This window comes from Merops nubicus, unplaced genomic scaffold (genome assembly GCF_000691845.1).
Source record: "Merops nubicus isolate BGI_N331 unplaced genomic scaffold, ASM69184v1 scaffold36380, whole genome shotgun sequence".
Taxonomy (NCBI): Eukaryota; Metazoa; Chordata; class Aves; order Coraciiformes; family Meropidae; genus Merops; species Merops nubicus.
In genome coordinates this window covers 17,261-36,936 of record NW_008584154.1, presented here as the reverse complement: position 1 = coordinate 36,936, position 19,676 = coordinate 17,261, and the positions used below count along the sequence as shown (strand labels likewise).

The window sequence follows — 19,676 nt, the reverse complement described above, 5'->3', positions numbered from 1 at the left end:
TTCTTTCTCAGCCGACACGTTGGCTGTGCCCAGAGTCATCTGCTTCTGCTGTGTGAAGAGTTCACTGAGCCCTGTAGCTCAAGAGTTCCTGGGGCAGTAGGATTAAGGGGCCAAGCCAGTGATGGATTCCCATCTCTGTGCTATGTACATAGATGCTGTCTCTCCTTTCTAGGAATCTCTTCTCCCTTCTAATTTGTTAGCTCTGGTTCTCTTTTCTCAGTACTCCAGGAGCTCTGTTATTGCCCTGCATTGTGTCCTTCCATACCACCTCTGCTGGAGAAAAGGGTGATGCAGCAGAATGGTACTAGCAGTTTGTAGTTCCCAGAGATCTGTTTCCCTTGTTCCCTTTGCTTTTGGTGTCATGCTGGGATCCACTGTCAGCCTCTCCTGATACTAGGAACAGATTTGTTGCTTGATGTCACATGAACTTCTCCATTTATATTACTAAATAAAGCAGAAAGAGAATAGCCTGAATTTTTATGCAAATATGTGATTTACCACTCGCCATGTCTTTCAATTAAGGACAAAGCCTGTGCATTTCTGAGTGAGTAAGCTAAGAAAATCTCCTTTCTCTGAATTTAACCAGGCTTGCAATACCTAACCAGTCAGATTGGTTGCTAAGAATCATTTCCCATGGAACTGGACCCACCATCAACAGACATTTCCATCAGGATAAGAGATTTCTGTGAAGGTTTGGGATCGGAACAACTCTGGCTACAGCAGGTCTGAGCTGTTTCAGCAAAAAGGAATGAGCCTAGGATGCAGATTGAGGCTGAGAGGAATGGGAACTGTGGCAGAAGGGCAGTAGAAAGTTACGTTGCAAGACAGAGGGTATCTCCACACTGCATTAGAGGGAAAGGTTAATGTCTGTGTATTGACCTCAGACAGTCCTCAGGGGTCCCAGGGCTGGTGTACAGGGGCTGGGGACTTTGCAGGCAAGATGTGGGAGCCATCCCTGTTCTGCTGTGCTAGATGCATGAAGCAGGTTTGCCTCATACTTGGCTCACCATCCTTCGGTGTGAGGTATGAATGCTTCTGTCAAACAGTGACTGCATTGTCTCTTGGGTTTGAGAGACTTGGCTTGGGACAGGGAGCCTAAGTGGAAACACCTCAGCCCTTTCTGAGATTAGCCCAAGGTGAAGAACTCAGAATAGAAGTTGTTCATGCAGATGACGCAAATGCAGCTTCCCACCACGCAAGGAGAAGTCAGGAGTTGGAAGGGATGCAAAGTAACTGCCAGCCACCATGAAGAAGGCCACAGCAGGGAGGCTGTCAGTACAACAGAGAGGCAGGTGCCAGCCCTGGATTAGCTCTTGCCTCTTCCATGTGGATCATGCAGCTGAACTTACGTACTTTAGTGCTCTTCTCAGAGGCTCAGTGCTGGACTGGAGGAGTGGGAATGAAGCCTTGGCTTTGGTGTTAAGAGTTTCCTGTGCAATGCATGAGGCTGCCAGGCCTGCGTGTGTCCTGTGTGAGGGGCATGGCGGGGGGATCAGTTCTCTCTGACACCAGGGCTGTGTGAAGGTGTGAGCAGAGGGCTCAACCCCTCTGAAACACTGGGGAGGCACAGGGTCTCAGCCCAGACTCTGTCACATGCTATAGTTTTGAGGATCAGAGGTGGTTCACCTCCCACTGGCCTAGAGCCCAAGCAGAGCAAATTGACACCTGCCTTCCGACATCCCCATGTCAGTGATATGTGGTAGTTTTGAACTCCTGGTTTTACACCAGCCCTAGAACATGCAGGGCTGTGTCTCCTAGCAAGGACCTTACTTGCTTTCCCTCAATAGGAAGATTGCTCCTTTTTATGGCTATAGCTTGTTCCTCTCTAGAAAGGCTTGTCCTGCTTTCTCTGCAGCACGGTAGAGCAGGAAGGTTTTCTGTGGAGACAGCTGTGAGGAGCCTTGCCACCGTGGGTGTTTCCAGTGTCACTCACCTCTGTGGCCCAGGCCAAACAGTGTGGGGGGAACTGGCCTACTGCATAGGTGTCTGAGGTTCATGTCTTGGCCCTGTGCAGACACAACAGCTGCAGGAATTGGGCACAAGACGTGACACTTCCCCAGTGCTGGAGGGAAACAAAACAGGACATGAATGAAGCTCTGGTTCTGCAAACAAGCCTGAGAGCAAAAGCAATGTCCCTGGTGACTGTGTTTGCTGTGTGCACAGCTAATTATAGGGACAGCTTTTCAGGAGCTTCGTTATGTACACTAGGGAGTTTAATTCCCTCTGTACCTTCCAGGGCTCTGCACCTAACCAACAACTTGGGAGCCACAAGGCAGCCACAGAAAAAGACTCCTCCTCCTCCTCCAGCTGCTTTACAGCACTCTCTGGGCCTTGTGCAGCATGGACAGCCCCGGAGTTCTGCACTCAGGATGCCCTGGGCACAGGTGGTGCTGACCAAGGGTTCTGCCTTAATCCCTGTGCTCAGAGGCTTCTTCAGTGCTGCTTTGGTGGGCTTGGGCACTGCCATGGGGCATCTGAGGTAGAACAGAGAGGCACAATCTTGTGGAAAGGCAATCTCTTGTTTGTTGTTTTATTTTCAGTTTTGTCCCCCATTATGTTATCTCTGACTTGAATTTGTTATGTACTTGGCCCAGAAGTTTTTGTGCTGACTGTGGGAAGCTGGGCTTGTTTTCACAGGGGGCAAGTGCTGGATGCAAACTTCCCCTACCCCCTTGGAGCCTTGGAGCTCTGTCAGGTATTGCTGGTAGCGGCAGAGGCCGGGGGCTCAGTGTGTCACAGAGAGGGTTAGGTACTTACTACAGATAAAATTTATGATGGTGTAGATACTGAACTTGAGATAGAACAAAGAAACGTACAGCACCGCAGGGATGCTTGTGCATATTCCAGTGGCTTTCTGCGTTCATGACAGAACAGGAAAGTTTCAGTCCACTCTTGGCAGACTTGGGACCTAAGCTGCCGCCTCAGTTATTGTTGAAAAGAGACATAATTGTTATTTTTTATTTACCAGATGGATAAGAAGAGTGAAACCACAGCTGTTTTCTTATCACTCTGCATGTCTGGACAGGAAATAAGGCGGGTAAATCTCATCTGATCCCAAAGAATGAGTCAGGTCAGGACATTTTTCTGATGATGTGGTGAAATGAGGGGGATGGGGTGGAAAAAGAAGAGATTTCTGCCCCTCTTTCCCGTAAGAGTGCAACCCAGAAGCATGCTCTGTTTTTACAGTCAGAGTTCAAACTTTTTGCTTGCTCTGTTTTTCATAGGATTCTTGAAGTGCAAGCAGTTCTAGTTACTTATATGGATTATTTAATCCCCACACAGGAGCCTCTGCCAATTTTTTCAACATCCAAATAATATTAACATTATCCCCTCTCTTTCTTCCTTCCCAGGCAGCAAAAGAAACAGGCTGGTCAGTGTATGTGGACATGTGTGGGTGTGTGGGGGTGAAGCCAGAGGAAGTGACAGAGTTAGCGTTTATCCCTGAATGCTTTGGTTGCTTTATCCAGTGAATTAAATAACCTTGGTCTGGCCTCTGTGAAATTTTAGTCTTCTGTACTCATGAACTTCCCATTACCAGTAATCTCTTTTCATTGTTTCAGCCAAAGACAGATGTTCTGAGAAGTCCTGGCCAAACAGAGAGAATCAGCCTTAAGGTAACTTTATGAATATCCCATGGAAAGTGCTAAGTATTGGAGTTGAAGGCTTGAACCAGACTCACTTTTTGCAGCAAGCAGAAATGGAGAGCAGTGAGTTCCTCCTGAACTGTACTGTTGATCCCAAATGCTCCTGTACTTACACACAGACTGTGATTTTTCCAGGACACTGGGCTTCATCTTGAAATCTGATGGATTGCAAGGAGTAACTTTGAGGATCACAACTCCATAGACTGTTGTTGAGAGGTTATGTCTAGCTACTAATATTTGAATTGCAATAGTTTAAAGATTTTCCAACAACAACAGCATACAGTAGCTAAAAAAAATCCTGCAATCTACCAACCAAACCCCAGAGCTCACCTCATAGAGACCTCTCCCTGTGGTAGTGGCTAATGTGGATACAGGCCCACATTCTGTAGGATGCTGCAGGTGGAAGAAGAATTATCCTCTCACCTTCTGGATTTGGGCAGGGAGGGAGGTTCTGGGCCTTCTCATAGTGTTTGATCCCCTTGGCACAGGGATACTGAGCAACCAGTTGTCCCAGAGTCTGGAGTGGCAGCCCTCAGGCTGAACAAGCAGGTGTGCCCCACATCCATGGGCAGGAGGAAGTCCCTGCAAGTCATTGTGGTGGGTGGAAAGAGGAGTTTCTAAACTGTAGCCTGGCCTAAAATGTTAGAGGAAGCATGAAAGAAAATAACTGTGAGCTGGCATGGGAACCTTCTTCCTCCCCAGGAGACTGACATTCTCTGGAGCTTCAGATGGTGGTTTCTACAATACTTCTACGACTGCCCATACACTCACTTTGTTAGAAGTTTCAGTTAGAACCAATATGCATTCTCATACTAGAAACTTTTATTTTTGCACCAGGCTGTAATGCTGGGGGCAAAATTCTTCTCAAAGGAAACAGATTTCAAAGATATGTGTTTAAAGGTTTTCAGGGAAAATACCCCTACAGTTATTTGTTGTGAAATGCCTGTTTTCTCCCCACCCTGCCACAGAAATGGAAATTAATCATTTCAGTTATTTAAAAAAAAAAAAAATTGATTGCTGTAAAACTAGATTTCTCCTATTTATGTGCTCCTCCTTTTAATCTTTGGAACTTTTATAATCTAGTTTTGAAATGTTTAAATATGTCTTTCTTCTCAGGTGGAACTACCTTTTGAACTAGTTTTATGGTTATTTTCAGGTAGCTGAGTAAGTTTGCTGCCAGCATTAAGACATGTTCAGATAAGTATATCAAGTTCTTAAACTGCCTGAAATGTGTTCTGTTTATTTCTATTTCACAGTCTTTTGACTAGCTCCTGTGTTTAAAAAACACCTCCCTTTCTAAAGCTTAGTGTCAGTATGCTCGTTTTCAGCACGATTTATTCCATGAGGTTGTTGACTTTAATCATATTGTGGATACTCAGGCACTGTTAGTGGCTCAGTGATACTTGCTTCTTGGATCTGGTCCTAGGCACTACTTAGGACTAAGCAAAGAAGTAAAAATAAAGTCTTGTTTTCTCATGTGCTGTAGAACTACTTGTTCCAAAAAGCACTTGTTTATCATGTTGAGAAATCACTTCCTAAGTCACAGACCATGTGGTGGTTGACTAACTTACATCCTGAAACACAGGAGCAAGCTTGGAAAGGGCTGTCTGGATCAGTGAGGCCAGTGACCTGATACTCTGGGCAACCTGGCTTTGGAGGCCCTGCTCTGTCACAGAGCTGGTGGGCTTTATTCTCTTGCTGCAGTGCTCAGAGATTCTGCTGAAGCCTGCCCAGCATAAACTGGGCACTCACTGATCCTGGAAGATTTTCTTTCTTAACCTCCTGAGACACTGATTCTGCAGCTGGTCATCCCCTCCACCTCACCTCTGCTGAGCTGAATCCTTCAGGCTGTGCCCACCCTTACTTAAGGACTGGACCCACCAGCACCCATGCTGAGCACATACCAGGGCTGGGTCTCTGCTGAGCAGGGGAGCACGGCTCGTGTGCTGCTGCTCCCATGGGTTCAGCATCCCAGCAGGGTGCACGTGTGCTCTCGGCTCGGGTACCGACAGTGCCAGAAGCCCAAGAGCCGAGCTCAGCAAGCACGTGTCTTGGGCTGTCTGATGTGCTGTTCAGCACTGTTGCAGGCCTGATGTGAGCAGCAAGGGTACATCAGACACTGCAGGGGCTTGGGTTTGTGTGAGCCAGCTCTTTGCCACATAGGGCTTGTCACTTTTGGATGTTTCAGAGCTGCCTCCAAAAGCAGACACCCTTGTCATGTGAGTTTTCAGTTTGCCATCAGGAGGGAGTACCAGACTGTTGCAACAAGAACATGCAAGGGGACAAGAGAAGGCTCCTGGTCTCCTGCTCCTTGTGGAGAAACAGATGGCCTGGCCAACAGTGCAGCTCTAATTAGGGCACAGCTAGGGAAGGAGAGGGTGGAAGTAGGGGGGTGTCTTGCTGCAAAGTGGGAAACTGGAGCTTGTCCTTAGGTCTCTACCTGCTCACTGCTCCAGGGCACAGAGAGGCAGCCTGGATGTGCCTGTACCCCCACCAGCCCCCAGTGTCTCCTCCAGCCTCTCCCTCTTGGCTCAGCTCCTTGAGGTTGTTGGTTTCCTGGCTGTGGGCAGAAGGTGTTTTTGAGAAGGTGGTAGCCCGGGGGTGGATCGAGAGTGGGAGAGGGAAGAGGGGCGGAGTCACTGATCAATGCTAATAAATAAAAGGTCCCTCTTCTTCAGTGCAGTGTCCAGGGTGTTGGAGGAGCTGCCTCCTCAGACACAAGCTCCAGGCTGGTGGGGAAGCGACGGCTCCAGTGAGTATGCAGGGACTGCCTTGCTTTTCCTGGAGGGCTGCTCGTTGTTAATGCCTTGCTGGTGCTTCACAGCTGCAGAATGTTAGGAGTGTTTGCTATGGCCTGTGTAACACTGTGAGTCCCCACTCCAGCAGAAGACAGGTCAGAGGGCTGATTTTCTGATCCCCTCTTTATCTGGGGGATCGCAGAGATTTCCCCAGTGTTTGCAGGCAGATCATCTTAGCTCCTCTTTCTGTACTTCTAACCAGTGGGTGCTGCTAGAAAGCAGGGGGATTGGGCTCACTGTGCTGCATGGTGTGTTACCTCTGGGGCAGCCCACGGATGCTGGGGAGGGGAGATGTTTGCAGGAGAAGGATAGAGTACAGGGAGAGTAGAAAGGAGATGTGTTTTTGCAAAGGAAAGTGTTCCCTGAAGGAGGTTTGTTGGTATAGGGCTGTGTAGTCAGCATGTTCATTCATCTCTTGGAAAATGCATTGCCTCTGTGGTGAAAAATGAAACATTTGGGTTAAAGTGGTGTTTGTGGCTTTTCTACTGTGGTTGATGGCAGGACATGCTCCAGGCATTCTGGGATCAGAGTCTTCTGAAATGGGAGCAGAAGATAGATAAATGAAGAGGGTTTGTCTGGAAAACATGTTGGAGAATCCCACTGTGTATCCTCACCTTTATTCCAAAGTAACACCCGCATATTCTTCTCTGTGCCCCACTGCTTTCCTGCTGGGGACTCTCCTCCAGCCTCTCCCTCAAGCCTCCCAAGAAACTGGCAGCTCTCATGAGCTCCTACAGCATACAAGACATTCAGGAAACGAATAAAATCCACATTCAATGCTAACTCCAAAACTGTGGGCTCTAAGGAATGCAAACAATCCCAGGGCAGAGAATTCCCTTAAAGAGACCGGAGTGGCAGGGCACGGAGGAACAGCAGGGAATTCTCAGCTCTCCTCTGACTCTCTGTCTCTAGCAGACTTCTGGCTTCTGCCCCGGCATAACCTGCTTTTCCTCCTTCTCTCAGGCTGAGCACTGAATGGGCAGGATGTGGGTGGTACCTGGGTCATTGCTGGTGAGGGACTGAGGAGCTCTCTGCATGGGGTGGGATGATGGGGAAGAAAAGATTTTTTTTCTCTTTCAGTTGAAGTTGAAGGCTGTACTCAGTTTCTCTCCCAGAGACCACAGCCATCAGGCAAGGGCCACAAGTTTGGCATTGAAAGGGTAAGTTGTAAAGCCCAGAATAATTCAGAGTTCTGGGTGCTGCTGTCATCTGAATGCAAAAGTCATGATCCTTCCAGCAGAAGGGATACTTCTAGGATGCTGCTTGCCAATCCTGGAGCAGTAAAGTATGAAGGGGAAGGGGGAATAGGGTTGGATTCCTCCCCTGATGACTGGCAGTCTGGGACAGCAGCAATGAAAGGAGAGGGACTGAGTGGGGACTGAATGATTGAAGCCTCATTCTCCATGTCTCTGTCAGCAAGGTTGACAGAACAGTGTGGGCTGGGTGTATCCAGACAGGGGACGCCGAGAGCAAAGAGGGCAGATCAGAGGGAAAATTAGAGGCAAACATTTACACTTGGGATCAGCACACACCTCTCCCTCCAGGCCCCTGGCAACCCCTGAAATTCCTTCCACTTGTGCAGGCCAGTTTTTCTCAGCATGGAGTGCTGGTGCCATCCCTGCCTGTGGATTACAGCCTCCAGCTCTGACCAGGGAGAGGAAGGGGCAGGCTGATTTCCTTCCTGAAGTCTGTCTCAGTCTGCTAATAGAGGATGTTTTGTGATGGCTCCATAAGGAGTTTGTACCAGCCAGCTGTTGCCTTCCCCACGCTCTTTCATGGGCCCCCTCCTGGCTCTGTTTTCATAATAAACATTTCACTGCTAATTTTGCAGGCAGCCCAGGACCTGCAGCTGCCCTCAGTGGGAAGAGAGCAAGACACAGTGAGAGAGCCAGAGTGAGGGGCTCCTCCTGCACTGGCACAATGCGTGCTCTCACCATCCCCATGCTCCTGGCTGTCCTCCTGGTGGCTGCTACGTGCTACGGTAGGTGACCTTTTTTACAGGGTAGAGTGATAACTCCAAACCTGCAAACATCTTTGGGTCTGGTCAGATGTTTTCTATTTGATGTTATGTCTCCTTTCTCCTTAACTTATCTCTTTCCTGCCCTTTTGTCAGATTCTTCTACCCGTGCTCCAGAGCTGTCAGCTCTAGGTGTGATTTGTGGTCCCAGATGCTTCACCCCTTCCTCTCTGTTCCAGCTCACCTCACAGATGGCTCCTCTTTCTGCCCCTCTGTTATCTGGACTACAAAAAGAGTTCTTATTCCTAATTCTTCCTTGTTAACAGGGAGATTTCCCTTTCTCCTTTTGTAATATCAGCCCCCTTTCCCTGTGAGGCACACAGCTCCATGCTGATGGTATTAAGATGCTGTTTCATGCAAGAGTCGAGCACATCTTGCTGTGCTAAACCAGTCCCTAAGAATACATGCAGGGTTTGAAGGTAAGCAGGTATTATACCCACTGTAGTGTCAGGAACATGAAGGAATTATGCTTGGGAATCACACACTGGAGGACCAAGCACAAGCCTTGAAGTGCAGGCTAAAACCACCGGGTAGCTCCATTTTAAAGTCCTGAATACCCTAAACTTCTCGTATAAAGGCTAGGTCACACCATTTATCCCTCTCTCTTCTTTTAAACCTGTGCCTTAAACATGGATTCTCTGATTTGCATGTGCATGTTTTATTTATCTGTGGTGTGTGAAAGACTCTGAGTACCATCAATACAGTGTCTCACCACATGTTTTTCTTTCCCCAGAGTCCCACGAGAGCATGGAATCCCATGAGTATCTCAGTAAGAGGCTGCTTTACTGTGTTCTTGAATTTTAAGTATGCTACAGACATCTCTGAGAACATTTTTGTACTTTAGGGATTAAATAGGCAGAAGCACTCAGCCCCGGGAAGCTGAATTTACTGGGTGATGGAGTTCCAGAATGAAAAGGGAGAGAGCTAAAAAAATACTTCACGTGTTTTGACACAAGTGCATACCACTGTTTTGCAAAGAATGTAATGAGAACTGGAAGAGTCATGAGCTTAGATCTTTGCTGCATGTACATAAAACAGGTTAAGTGGCTCTAGAAAAGGACGTTGCTCAAAAACCTCTGAGATGACCATGGGAAGAGGTACTGCAGGAACCAGTGACATGATTTATTCTCCCCCAAGGACAGGAAGAGCCTTACCCTCAGTACCTTGGAAGGAGGAGGTGGGATGTGTGGGTGGGAGTGATCCTTCGGCTCTAGGAGAGAGTTAGTGTCACAGGAAAAGCATGAAAGGGTGGAGAGTCTTACCCTGGAACAGGCAATGTCCTGGAGAGTTCAGAGAACAGATGGGCCGAAACTAAAAAGGAATCAGACCATCTGGAAGAAAGACTTCACAAATCAGTCAGTCAGAAGCACAAAGGCACACGTGGGAGCCAACACCAGACACTCACAGGCTCTTGAACTCTGCAGCAGGACTGGGCTGTTTCTCAAAAAAGGACCAAAGGGGCTTTCAGGCAGCTCAGTCCAAAAGTAGCACTCAGGCTGCTCGGTGCCTACCCAGCCCGGGGCAGATGGGCTCGCCTGGGCTCTGCCTCTCTTTTCCTGCCCAGGCTTCCCATCGTCTGTGCATCTTGGTGCCTACCTCTTGGCCAAGTTCCACTCACTCAGAGGCACCGTGACAGCCAAGTCACAGCAGCTTTCCCCTGGGTGGCTCGAGTGACAGCAGAGCAAGAGCAGCACGTGCACTTCCATGCAGGCTGCATAGCCTGGGAGTGAACCAGCAGGGTGGGTGGCAAGGAGCATTAAAAGGTCCTGGGTCTCACTGTGGCTGGGAGAGCAGACAAGGAGGCTGTTATAAATGTGGAAGGTAACTTTTGTTGAAATCTAGCCTTGAAAAAGTGTCTATCTACTCTGAACAACCCTTTGCCTTCTCAGATCCCTTCATCAACAGGCGAAGGGCCAATGACTTCATACAAGCTGGTTCCAGACTAGAAGCTATCTCTCAGGAGAGGTATGTTATGGCCTTAGGACACTGAGAATGGGAGTGGGGAGAGGTTTCTCCTTGCAAAGCACAGCCTGATACCAGGGTGGCACCTATGGTGACTTCTGAGAAACCTCAGTGCTTCAGTGTGAGGTGCCCATGAATTCCCCAGCCCTGGGAGAAACCAGAAGTCACATAGCAGAGAGCAAGTGCATTTGATGACGTCATGTGCAGGAGGACTCTGCTTAATTATTCTGAAGGAAACACCAACAGAAGGAGAAGGAATCAGTGTGGCATGGCAGAAAGGAAGCTCGGTTTGAGATCTTGCTCTAGTCCTCAATCTCATTCTAGTTCTCAGATCTCATGCAGAATTTGCATGAATTTTTCTAAATCAAAGGGCCATCTGGGGATGATTCTATGATTCTATGACTTCCTTACCTCATCTGTAAAATGCAGATATAGGTAGTTTCATGCCTCACGCGGGGCTTGTGCAAATCACACAGAGATCATCTTTTGGTGAGATGTCCAGCCAAACCTTCTTTATAGTTCCTGATGGGCCCTTTGCAGGATGTTTCGGGTCTTTGTTCCATGTGTGGTTTTAGGGAAGAACAGAAGAGCTGATGGCAGCTCACTAGGGGAGCTGTGGAGGGGGGACTCTTCCTCAGGTTGAGGCAGGAACCTCCTCCCTCTCTCCACCACTCTAGTTAGCCCTGAGCTATAAGGTTACCCGAGGAGGCAAAACTTTCCTGCTACAGTCCCATTGCTCCCCTGAGTGTGGTGAACACAAAAGCTGGTGTGCTAAGACCTTTGTAGCTGGATGATGGAATCTGGCGATGGACCCTTGATACTGGTGGGGGGCTGTGGGACAGGAAAAGGCTGTAGACAGATGTTTAAGATGATAGCACTGACCCCTCATCCCTCCTACTTGTGCAGGATCAGGGAGCGTCATAAGGCACCCCAGGAGCGTCAGAGGGAGATCTGTGAGGACTACTACCCCTGCGAGCTCTACGCCTTCCGCCACGGCTATGCTGCTGCTTACAGGCACTACTTTGGGAGGAGGAGGACTAAATAAAGGATTGTCTGTCCCCACCCTTGGGCCTGGGGCCCAGAGTAACCTCCCCAAAAATGCAATGGCTCTTGAACATACTCAGTTGCTTGTGTCCTTGTATGTTATCCTGCCTGCTGCTTCCCTGCATGTAGCCATGAATTCCTACGCTCTGTTAGTTAGCGCTGAGTTGAGGTAGCAGGGACCAGAGAGCATTCAGTATGTGGGTGTTTACTACACAATAAATTGCTAGTTTGATACTATCTTCTCATGAGTCACAGTATTTTGGGATGGGGGGTGCAATTTTCCACAAACAGGCTGAGTTTGTTTATCATAGCATCTGGTGCAGATTATGGAAAAAAGTCACTACCTTGCAACTGCATGAGTTTGAAATGATCTACAGTGTTGCGTTCCACAATCTACAAGTGGCTTCTTCCAGAGGTCACTGGCAAATTTCAGCCCAGTTTTAAGACCTCTTAAAATGGCATGATGTTCAGAAGGCAGGGTGAAATGCACTTTTTGAAAATGAAATCCATAGTATCTTACCACAGCTGTGAACATACAATTCAGAAGGCATCTGTTTAATCTAAAAAACAAAGTTAGGGTGAGATTTAGTGACAGAAAAAGCCTGTAAATTGCATCTTGTTTATCCACTTGCTTTCAGGTTCTGATGTAGGGTACCCCTGTAGAGAGGAGCGGTGGTCCAGATTTTATTCATATTTCCTTTTTGGTTTCCCTTTTAGGCCCCTACCTCTGCTTGGAATGACTCCAGTAACACTAAAAAGCTGCAGACACAGAGGGGGAACAGGGGTAAATAAACAAACAAAAGAAACCCATTGTTTGGAGTCAATCTCAGCTCATTTTACTGTTCATAACTCCTTTGAAACCAGTTTGTGTCCTGAACCCGTGCTCCCCAACAGGCTGGGACGTGATCAGCAACCTGTGCACATGTGACGGCTGCCAGGTTGTCACCAGCACCAGGGCAACTTGCAGAGCCTGTCCCCAGGCCAAAGGGCACCAGTGCTGACATGCCAAAGAACTCAGTGCTGTCCTGGACTGGTCTGCAGCCACAGAAGCTCAGATGCTCCTTGGTGTGGTGTGTAGAAGACATCTTCCAGCCCAGCTCAGCAGAGCTGGTTTCAGCATTCACATCTCCAGGATTCCACAGGCACCTGTAAACTAGAGAAGTGGGAAAGATTCATGGCACACTATCAAAGGCTGTGAGGTATAACCTATCAAACTGTTGACCAATCTGTGAAATTGTCCAGAGCACAATCTACCTGCCTCATTAGAAACATGCATCCTCCTTCAAAATACACTTCAAGGCTTTGAAAATGAACTTTTGGAAGGAAATGTGATCTATTTACTGAAACCGTTTCTGATATGAAACTTCACCCTGACTGAAACAAAAAGTTTAGTCCAAAGTTTTGTCTTTGACAAACCTAACTAAAGTTTTGTCCAAAGGAAAAGGGGAGAGACAAATGAGTTCAGGGAAAAAAACCCATATGGATTAGGTATATTTTCACCCACACTTGTCCTGCATGTTCCCAAGTAGGTGAACCTTACAATCACCAACTGGAGCAAAATTTTGATACCCTAAAGCCAACAAGTCTGTAGTATCTGGGTCTGGCTTGGCACTGTGACACTACTGAAACAGAAGGCCCAGAGTCAGTGCTGCCTGTGTCTGTCCCCATTAACATCTCGCAGTTACAAACTCCTGTTCACCACTGTAAAGAATGAATAATACCAGAGATTTCGGTGGGATTTCATTACTGTAAGCAGTAACCAAATATGTTTAAGAGACTACATGCTTGTTAAAAAGCTTAGGAAAAGTTGGGAAAAGAAGTAAATCTCTTTGGATTGCAATAATTGTATATTTATATTATTTCAAGTATTCTTTTGGAAGCATAACTTTCCTAGAATACCTATTACTTTTAGATATTTATTTATTTTAAACTGTTGCTCTTTAAGATACTTTCAGTGAGAGTTGTTGGTATATATTGTCAGTCTTTGCTGGACTGTACAAAAGTGGTTGGTTGGTTGGTTGGTTTGTTTTGGATTTTTTTTTTTAAATCCTGAAATTTCTCTAAGCCAAAAGACTGTTTCTAAGGACTGGCAAAATCCCTAACAGCTTTGACTGCCCTTGGGAGCCTTTTAGGCTTTAATTCTGTAAACCCCAGACGTGTCCCCTGCCTGTGGAGCTGAGGAGGACTGTGTATGAGGTGGAGGAAGATGTGATCCCTACAATGTTTGTGGGACGTGGCTTTGGAAATTAGGATGGTGAATTTAGGGAGCATGAGGTTATGGGGGAACAGGCTGTAGAAATGCCCATGCAGGGCTCTTGACATACCAGGTAACCACAGCCACCAAGTCCTGAAGAACAAAACACTTTTGGACTCTAACGGTTTATTTGATTTTTAGGCAAAGGAAACCAAACAAAAACCTCCAAACTAGGAAGATTTCCAGGAAGAAAAAAAGACTGTTGCTTGAACTGTCTACCAGAGTTCCCAACAGTATAAAAATCTGAGCTCTCTGACATGGTTTGGTGGAACTGTCTGAAGAGAAAAATCTTCTGTGTGTTTGCCCTGTGCAAACTGTTTCATGGGTTTCTTTACCTCCAGGGTAACGGGTCAGGGCAGGGGAAAAGTGACACCACTGGATTCAGCCTCATCTGATTTTCCATATGAGAGAGCCCTATCACACCACACCAGCTGCTGTGCTTCAGGGTGTGCTGGTCTCTCCCTTGGCTTTCTGGCAAGAAGCCGAATGGCTTTCATGTTTATAATAAAATATTTTAATCCAGATGTTTTTCTTTAACAGTTCCATTCAAAACTTCAGATAAAATCTTCTGGAAATGCCATGAGTCCTGAGATGGATTTCAAACTGGCTGCCAGGACCCAATATCTCCTGGCCCAAAGGGCAGGCTTTGTTTTGGAGCTTGGACACAGGAACACAAGCCAGAGCCCCAATCTCTCCAAATGATCCCAGGATATAAACTGCTGCCCAAAAGCAAGCTCTGGAGAACTTCAGTAACCTTCAGGGGAGCTCTGAGGTTAGGGCGACTAGCGCAGCCAAAGAGGACATGAGGAGTCTGCTGGCACCACTGGTGGTGATTCTGGCCCTGGCAGCACTCTGCTGTTGTGAGGAAGGTAAGGGGACATCTTCCTGGGAAGGCTTTTGGGAGTGCTGCTCAGCCCTGCAGCCCTGGGGGAGGAGGTGCACTGCCAGTCATAGCACAGCTTCAGAGCTCTGTCCGAGACACAGGGTCATGGGCAAGAGAGGGCTTGGGGATCAAGAGCCTCCCTTCCTGCCAGGCACTTCCTGCCACTGGCCAGACCCCATCCCTGCAGCTGCACCTTTGACTTCCAGCAGATAATGCAAACGTTTTAGTATGTTTAAGTATTAAAACAGTTGATCATTTAGGTGAACTGGCAGAGGTACGCTGGATGCTCACTTTTGAGTAAGAGGGTTGAGCTGCAGGCAGATTTGTGTTGACCACAGGGAGTTTTGTGCCTGTCAGCTCGGAGTGCTGTGGGATCTCAAAGATGGGCACTGAATCAAGCCTTCACCTGCAGAGAAATGGGGGATGAGGAAAACTTCTGGACGAAAAAAAAAAGCCTTCTTGTGGTGGTTAAAGAAAAGGGAATTGTCCCATTGAAATAAGAGCCCATCACATTTGAAGGTGATTTAGCGTTGGTGACTTCATGATGAAGAGATAGTAATGTAGTGGCAGTTCTATAACTGATAAAAAGAGAGAGAAGGGGAGAAAGATCAAAACCCAAGTGTTTTGCCTTTACAGCAGGAAAAGAGAAGCTGAGCTGGAGAGAGTTCTGTCTTTTCCTGTATTATCTCAGAGATGAGTTTCATTCAGCCCTTGGCATCAATATTTCGTGATTCAGTACTGGCTAACATATTTTCTTTGATCAGTGTTTTCCTTCTGTCAGTCTGTTTCTTGCTTTTTCACTCCTGAGTAGATATCAGCTTTTTTTTTTTTTTTTCCCCCCAGTCATTGTTATGTTCCAGAATGCTTAATGGCCTTGGAGGAACTTCTAATTTTATTTTTTTGAAATCCAAGGTATGGATACATTATGTAAGAATCAAAATACACACAGCCCCTTTCACACACTTTTTTTTTTGTGTTTATACACTTAGGCCAAATACCTGGTGACTTGGGTGAAACTGGCACTGGTGAAAAAAAGTGTGGGGAAATAGTGGAAGAAAAAAACTGTGAAATAGGTCAGTGTGGGAGAGACAAGATTTGGTGCCATCCCATTTCTCTTAGAGTATTCTGTCCTTGGGTGTTTGTAGAGAGCATTAAGGACTAGGACTGAACACAGAAATACAGTGTGTAAATTCTTCTTCTTGGGTGGGGGGAGGTGGGTGGGCTGGTGAGCCAAGTACCTCAATCTGGAGCCAGAAAGCTGTGAGGACAGAGCTGTTCTTAATTTTTGGTCTCATTTCTCTTCCCTATCAATGGCTTGTAATTTCTCCCTGTGGTTAAAATCTCTCTTTCCAAAGATGGAGAAGATGCTTAGCTATCTTCAGATTCTGTCCAAATTTGGTATTTTGCTCAAATGGTCCTCTACCTCTTAGCTGTCCCTGCTCTTAGCAAGGGTGAGGAGAGAGAAGGAAGGTCTTTCCCCAGCTTCTACAGTGGTTACATCCTATTTATGTCATTTAATCTGGCTCAGAGGAAGTAGAAACTAAACACAGGCATATGGGTGAATATTGCTGTGGGGTAAAAGTTTCTTTCTAAATGATGCACTTTTATCCCAAAAGGATAAAACCCTTTTTGTGAGGGATAGACCTTCTGGGAAAGTGGGGGGAACTGGACCCAGCCAGTAGGACAAGGGATTCAGTTGCAGAGTGGAGCAGAGGAGAACTCCTATGCAAACTTCTTCCTGTCTGTCTGTCTGTCTGTCTTCCAGATCCCCAAGAACCCTCAGATTCCCCCGGTGCTGACAGTGAGTATATCCTTGTGACTGATGCTCAGCTCCATTCTCCTGCATCTGCCTCCTTCCTCCCCTTGGACAGGTTCCAGGGGTGAACCAGAACCATGCTGGGTCCCTCTAGCTGCTCCCTTTTGCCCCCTCAAGGCTGCAGCCCCTGATGTGCAGGAGCACCTGCAGCAGAGAGAGGGGCTGCCTTTCACAGCCATGGGGGCAGGAGACACCCGGGAGCTCAGCTTCCCTGCACCAGCAGCTTGGCACGGCTCCAGGGGTGCCAGTGCCATGGCCTGCACCTCAACAACCCCTGAGCAGCCCCCCGTGACCGCTCTGTCCTCAGACTGCTGTGAGCAGAACCTGCCCCTGGACGTGCAGGCACCGGTCCTTTGGATCTGCTGAGCAGCCAGTCTGGTGTGCAGGATGGCAGAGCAGAAAGGTTTGGTGCCACATGGCAACAGGCTGTGACATCTCTGACAAATCCCACAACCTGGAAAGCCTGAAAGCAAGAACCTTCCCTGGCTGCAGTCCTTCCTCCCAGGTCACCTGGGACATGGGGATTTGCACACTTTGGGATGTTTACAGCTTTTTCAGCAAGCTGATCCTGGCAGGAATCTGTATGGAAAATCCCTTTTGCTCTCCCATCTCCCCTTTCTCACACCTGAAAGGATACCACTGCTACTGAGGAGCACAACAGTGGCATTTCTGCAGTGAGCCAATGCAAACACAGACTGGCAAAGAGAAAAAACAAAAAAAAGAGTGTTTAGGGAGGGGTGGGGGTTTCTGACAGCTCATTAACTGGCTGTTTCTGTGCTGTCAGTACTTTGATCCAGACTAAACCCCAGCTTGCTAGAAAGGAGGCATCCCCCACCCACCAAATAGCAGCCAAACACCCCGTTGTGAGGAGGGAAGGACACAGGCCCCACCACCTCCCCACAGGAAGAGGTCTTAAACACTTCTTTCCCCCAGGGACAGCTTGTCAGTTTCCCCGCTGAAACATGCACTAGTGTGAGCTGCCCATGCCACTGCTGTGCTGGCAGCTGTGCACAGCTCTGCTGGTGTGGGTCCCTCCCCTGGAGTGAGGCTGAGCTCAGCCCTGGCTGGGCATGGGCAGCCAAGTGGCTCCCCTGCTGTTCCTGGGGTGCTCCACAGTAACCTGGTGTTTGCACAACCACAAATCCAAGGGAGGAAAGCAACTGTGCTGCCATGTCAATGGAGACCAGGAGCCAATCCTGTCATGGCAGAGAGACCTTTCATGTTCTTCAAATCCTGAACATGAAGATCTTCACACCCTCTGGATTTATTTCTCCCTAGGTGATGTTTACCACCATTATTTTATAACCTACACCTTTCATGGAACTCTGTGCATGTAAGCATTGGTTTTCCCATGTGCTACTTGTTGCTTATTTTTAAGGCCTGGTGGCTGGTGTGCCACATCACTCCCAGTCTAAGTCAAAACATAGAAAAGAAGGCAAGGCTCTTTAACTGAGTGGGATAGGGAGAGAGGGTGCCATTTCCTTCATTTTGTCCTTAGTCATATTCTATGCTGTCATGTCTTTGCCTTCTGCACAATTGCTGTGGATTCAGATCATGCTGTGTGATAAGGGAATGGAGTTTGTGACAGAAAAGGCCCTTGCTCCATGTCCATGGAGCTGGAGTGAGGAGGGAGCCCAGCTCTTGGGCTCTGAGTGGACAGAGGGGTAAGGAGAGATGAATGGGGAATTAGGATGGTTTGTGACAGGCGTCTGCTTGTGAGGAGAGTAGACTGTCCATTTGCAGAGGTTAGACTGGCCTCTGTTTTTCCTAGACCATAACCCTGCATCTCTAACCTGCTGTGTCCTCTCTTGCTAGGCATCAAGATTAAAAAAGAAGTTGCCAATACCTTTGTGAAGAGGCAGAAGAGATCCAGCCTGTATGAATGGTAACAAATCACAAGTCAGGCTGAGAGCTGGACCCTGGACCTCTTCTGAAGAGGGTGTGGGAAGGCAATGTGACATGAAAGGCATTAGTTTGTTGTGTATCTATGTTATTACCTTCATGTGTTGAGGCAAAAAGGCTGTAGGAGACCCTATGGGTAGAGAAGTGGGTCTTTTTCCTTAAGTATCCTTCTGAGAGCTCATGGCTGAACTCTGATATTCCTCCCAGGCAGTAAGACAGTGATAGGTGCCTGGGCTAGCCATGGGAACACTGGGATACAAGTTAGAAGTGCTCTAACCTGCAGGGTCACCAGAGCCAGTTTCCAGGACAATGAGCATCACAGAGCCTTGGTCATTGCCTCTGGCTCCCTACAAAGGCAGCAGACCTCTGCTGCAGGGGTGAGGCTAGATCAGAATGGCTGTTCCTTCTGAAGCTGTAGATCTGACATTCATTTGTGCAGACTGGGAGAAATCCTAGCTGTAAACATCTGGAGAAATTTGAGGTCATTCAAGAATGTTATTCACATATTTCCTGGGAGAAGTTGTTGAGCCACTATCTTATGCAGGCCTGTGCAAAAAGAATTTTATACAATCCATCTTTGGACTGGAAGGATAATATTGGGGCTTAGATAACAGAAGATTGGGAGGCTCCATCTCTGGAAGAGAGGATCAGAGTATTGGAGCAGAAACTGGTTGGCTGAAACCTGCAGTGATTAAAGTAAGATGAAATTCAGTAGTAGCAACCGTATTGACTGTACTGACCACATCAGGGCATCATGAAAGTAGCTTCTGCTACAAGCGTTAATCAGGAAGGACTGAGGTAGGCAGGCAGCTCAGGGTATTATCTGATCACGAGGTAAGGTTAGTCTGGAAAGATGGATGCAACAAATGGAATTCAAAGGTGCTGCAGGGTATATCCTACAGAAATAAAGTAATAATTAATGAGATACTGGTGGGACTTCTCCTGTAGCATAGCCTACAGTTGTCAGGAAAGGTTAACCAAACCTGGAACAGGACTTGAGAAGGGCTTCCTGAGAGTATAGCCGAGACTAAAAGATCTGGCCTTGCTTAGCCTGGCAAAAGAAAAGCTGAGTGGGGATAGTATTGCTGGTAACAACAGAAGTGAGGATGATTAAAGGAAACTCCTTAAGCTAAAGGAAAATAGTGGCTAGTGGGAGAGTGAGTAGAAACTGGGAACAAACAAAGGTAAGGTAATAAATAAATAACAACAACAACAAAAGATTCCTGGGTTGTTGGGAAATAAGGTTTGGGACAAAACCAAATCCCAACACTAACTGCTTCTGTGGTCTCCTTTGATGATAAAACCTCAAAAGCAATTGCTTCAAGTTGGGTTCAGTTTCAGCTTTCCCCAGCACTA

General features: G+C 47.4%; 2 protein-coding genes across 2 annotated transcripts in view; both read left to right on the top strand.

Annotated features, from left to right (window-relative positions):
- Positions 1-6,350: 6,350 nt before the first annotated feature.
- On the top strand, positions 6,351-11,702 carry MGP (matrix Gla protein). Its single transcript, XM_008943238.1, has 5 exons — positions 6,351-6,396; positions 8,274-8,423; positions 9,193-9,228; positions 10,349-10,424; positions 11,328-11,702. Exons 2-5 carry the CDS (start codon positions 8,363-8,365, stop codon positions 11,464-11,466), a joined length of 312 nt encoding a protein of 103 aa, XP_008941486.1. The 5' UTR covers positions 6,351-6,396; positions 8,274-8,362; the 3' UTR covers positions 11,467-11,702.
- Positions 11,703-14,521: 2,819 nt separating this feature from the next.
- Positions 14,522-19,676, top strand: part of BGLAP (bone gamma-carboxyglutamate (gla) protein) — a 5,466-nt gene continuing 311 nt past the window's right edge. The window contains exons 1-3 of the mRNA XM_008943226.1: positions 14,522-14,588; positions 16,368-16,403; positions 18,234-18,303. Coding sequence (XP_008941474.1) covers positions 14,522-14,588; positions 16,368-16,403; positions 18,234-18,303 — 173 coding nt within the window. The remainder of the gene's footprint in view (positions 14,589-16,367; positions 16,404-18,233; positions 18,304-19,676) is intronic.

Bases quoted from the DNA above. Each gene is read 5' to 3' on its own strand.
- MGP (XM_008943238.1), top strand. From the start codon at position 8,363: ATGCGTGCTCTCACCATCCCCATGCTCCTGGCTGTCCTCCTGGTGGCT. The intron at 8,424-9,192 runs GTAGGTGACCTT...TTCTTTCCCCAG, and splicing joins GGTGGCTGCTACGTGCTACG to AGTCCCACGAGAGCATGGAA. The intron at 9,229-10,348 runs GTAAGAGGCTGC...TTGCCTTCTCAG, and splicing joins GGAATCCCATGAGTATCTCA to ATCCCTTCATCAACAGGCGA.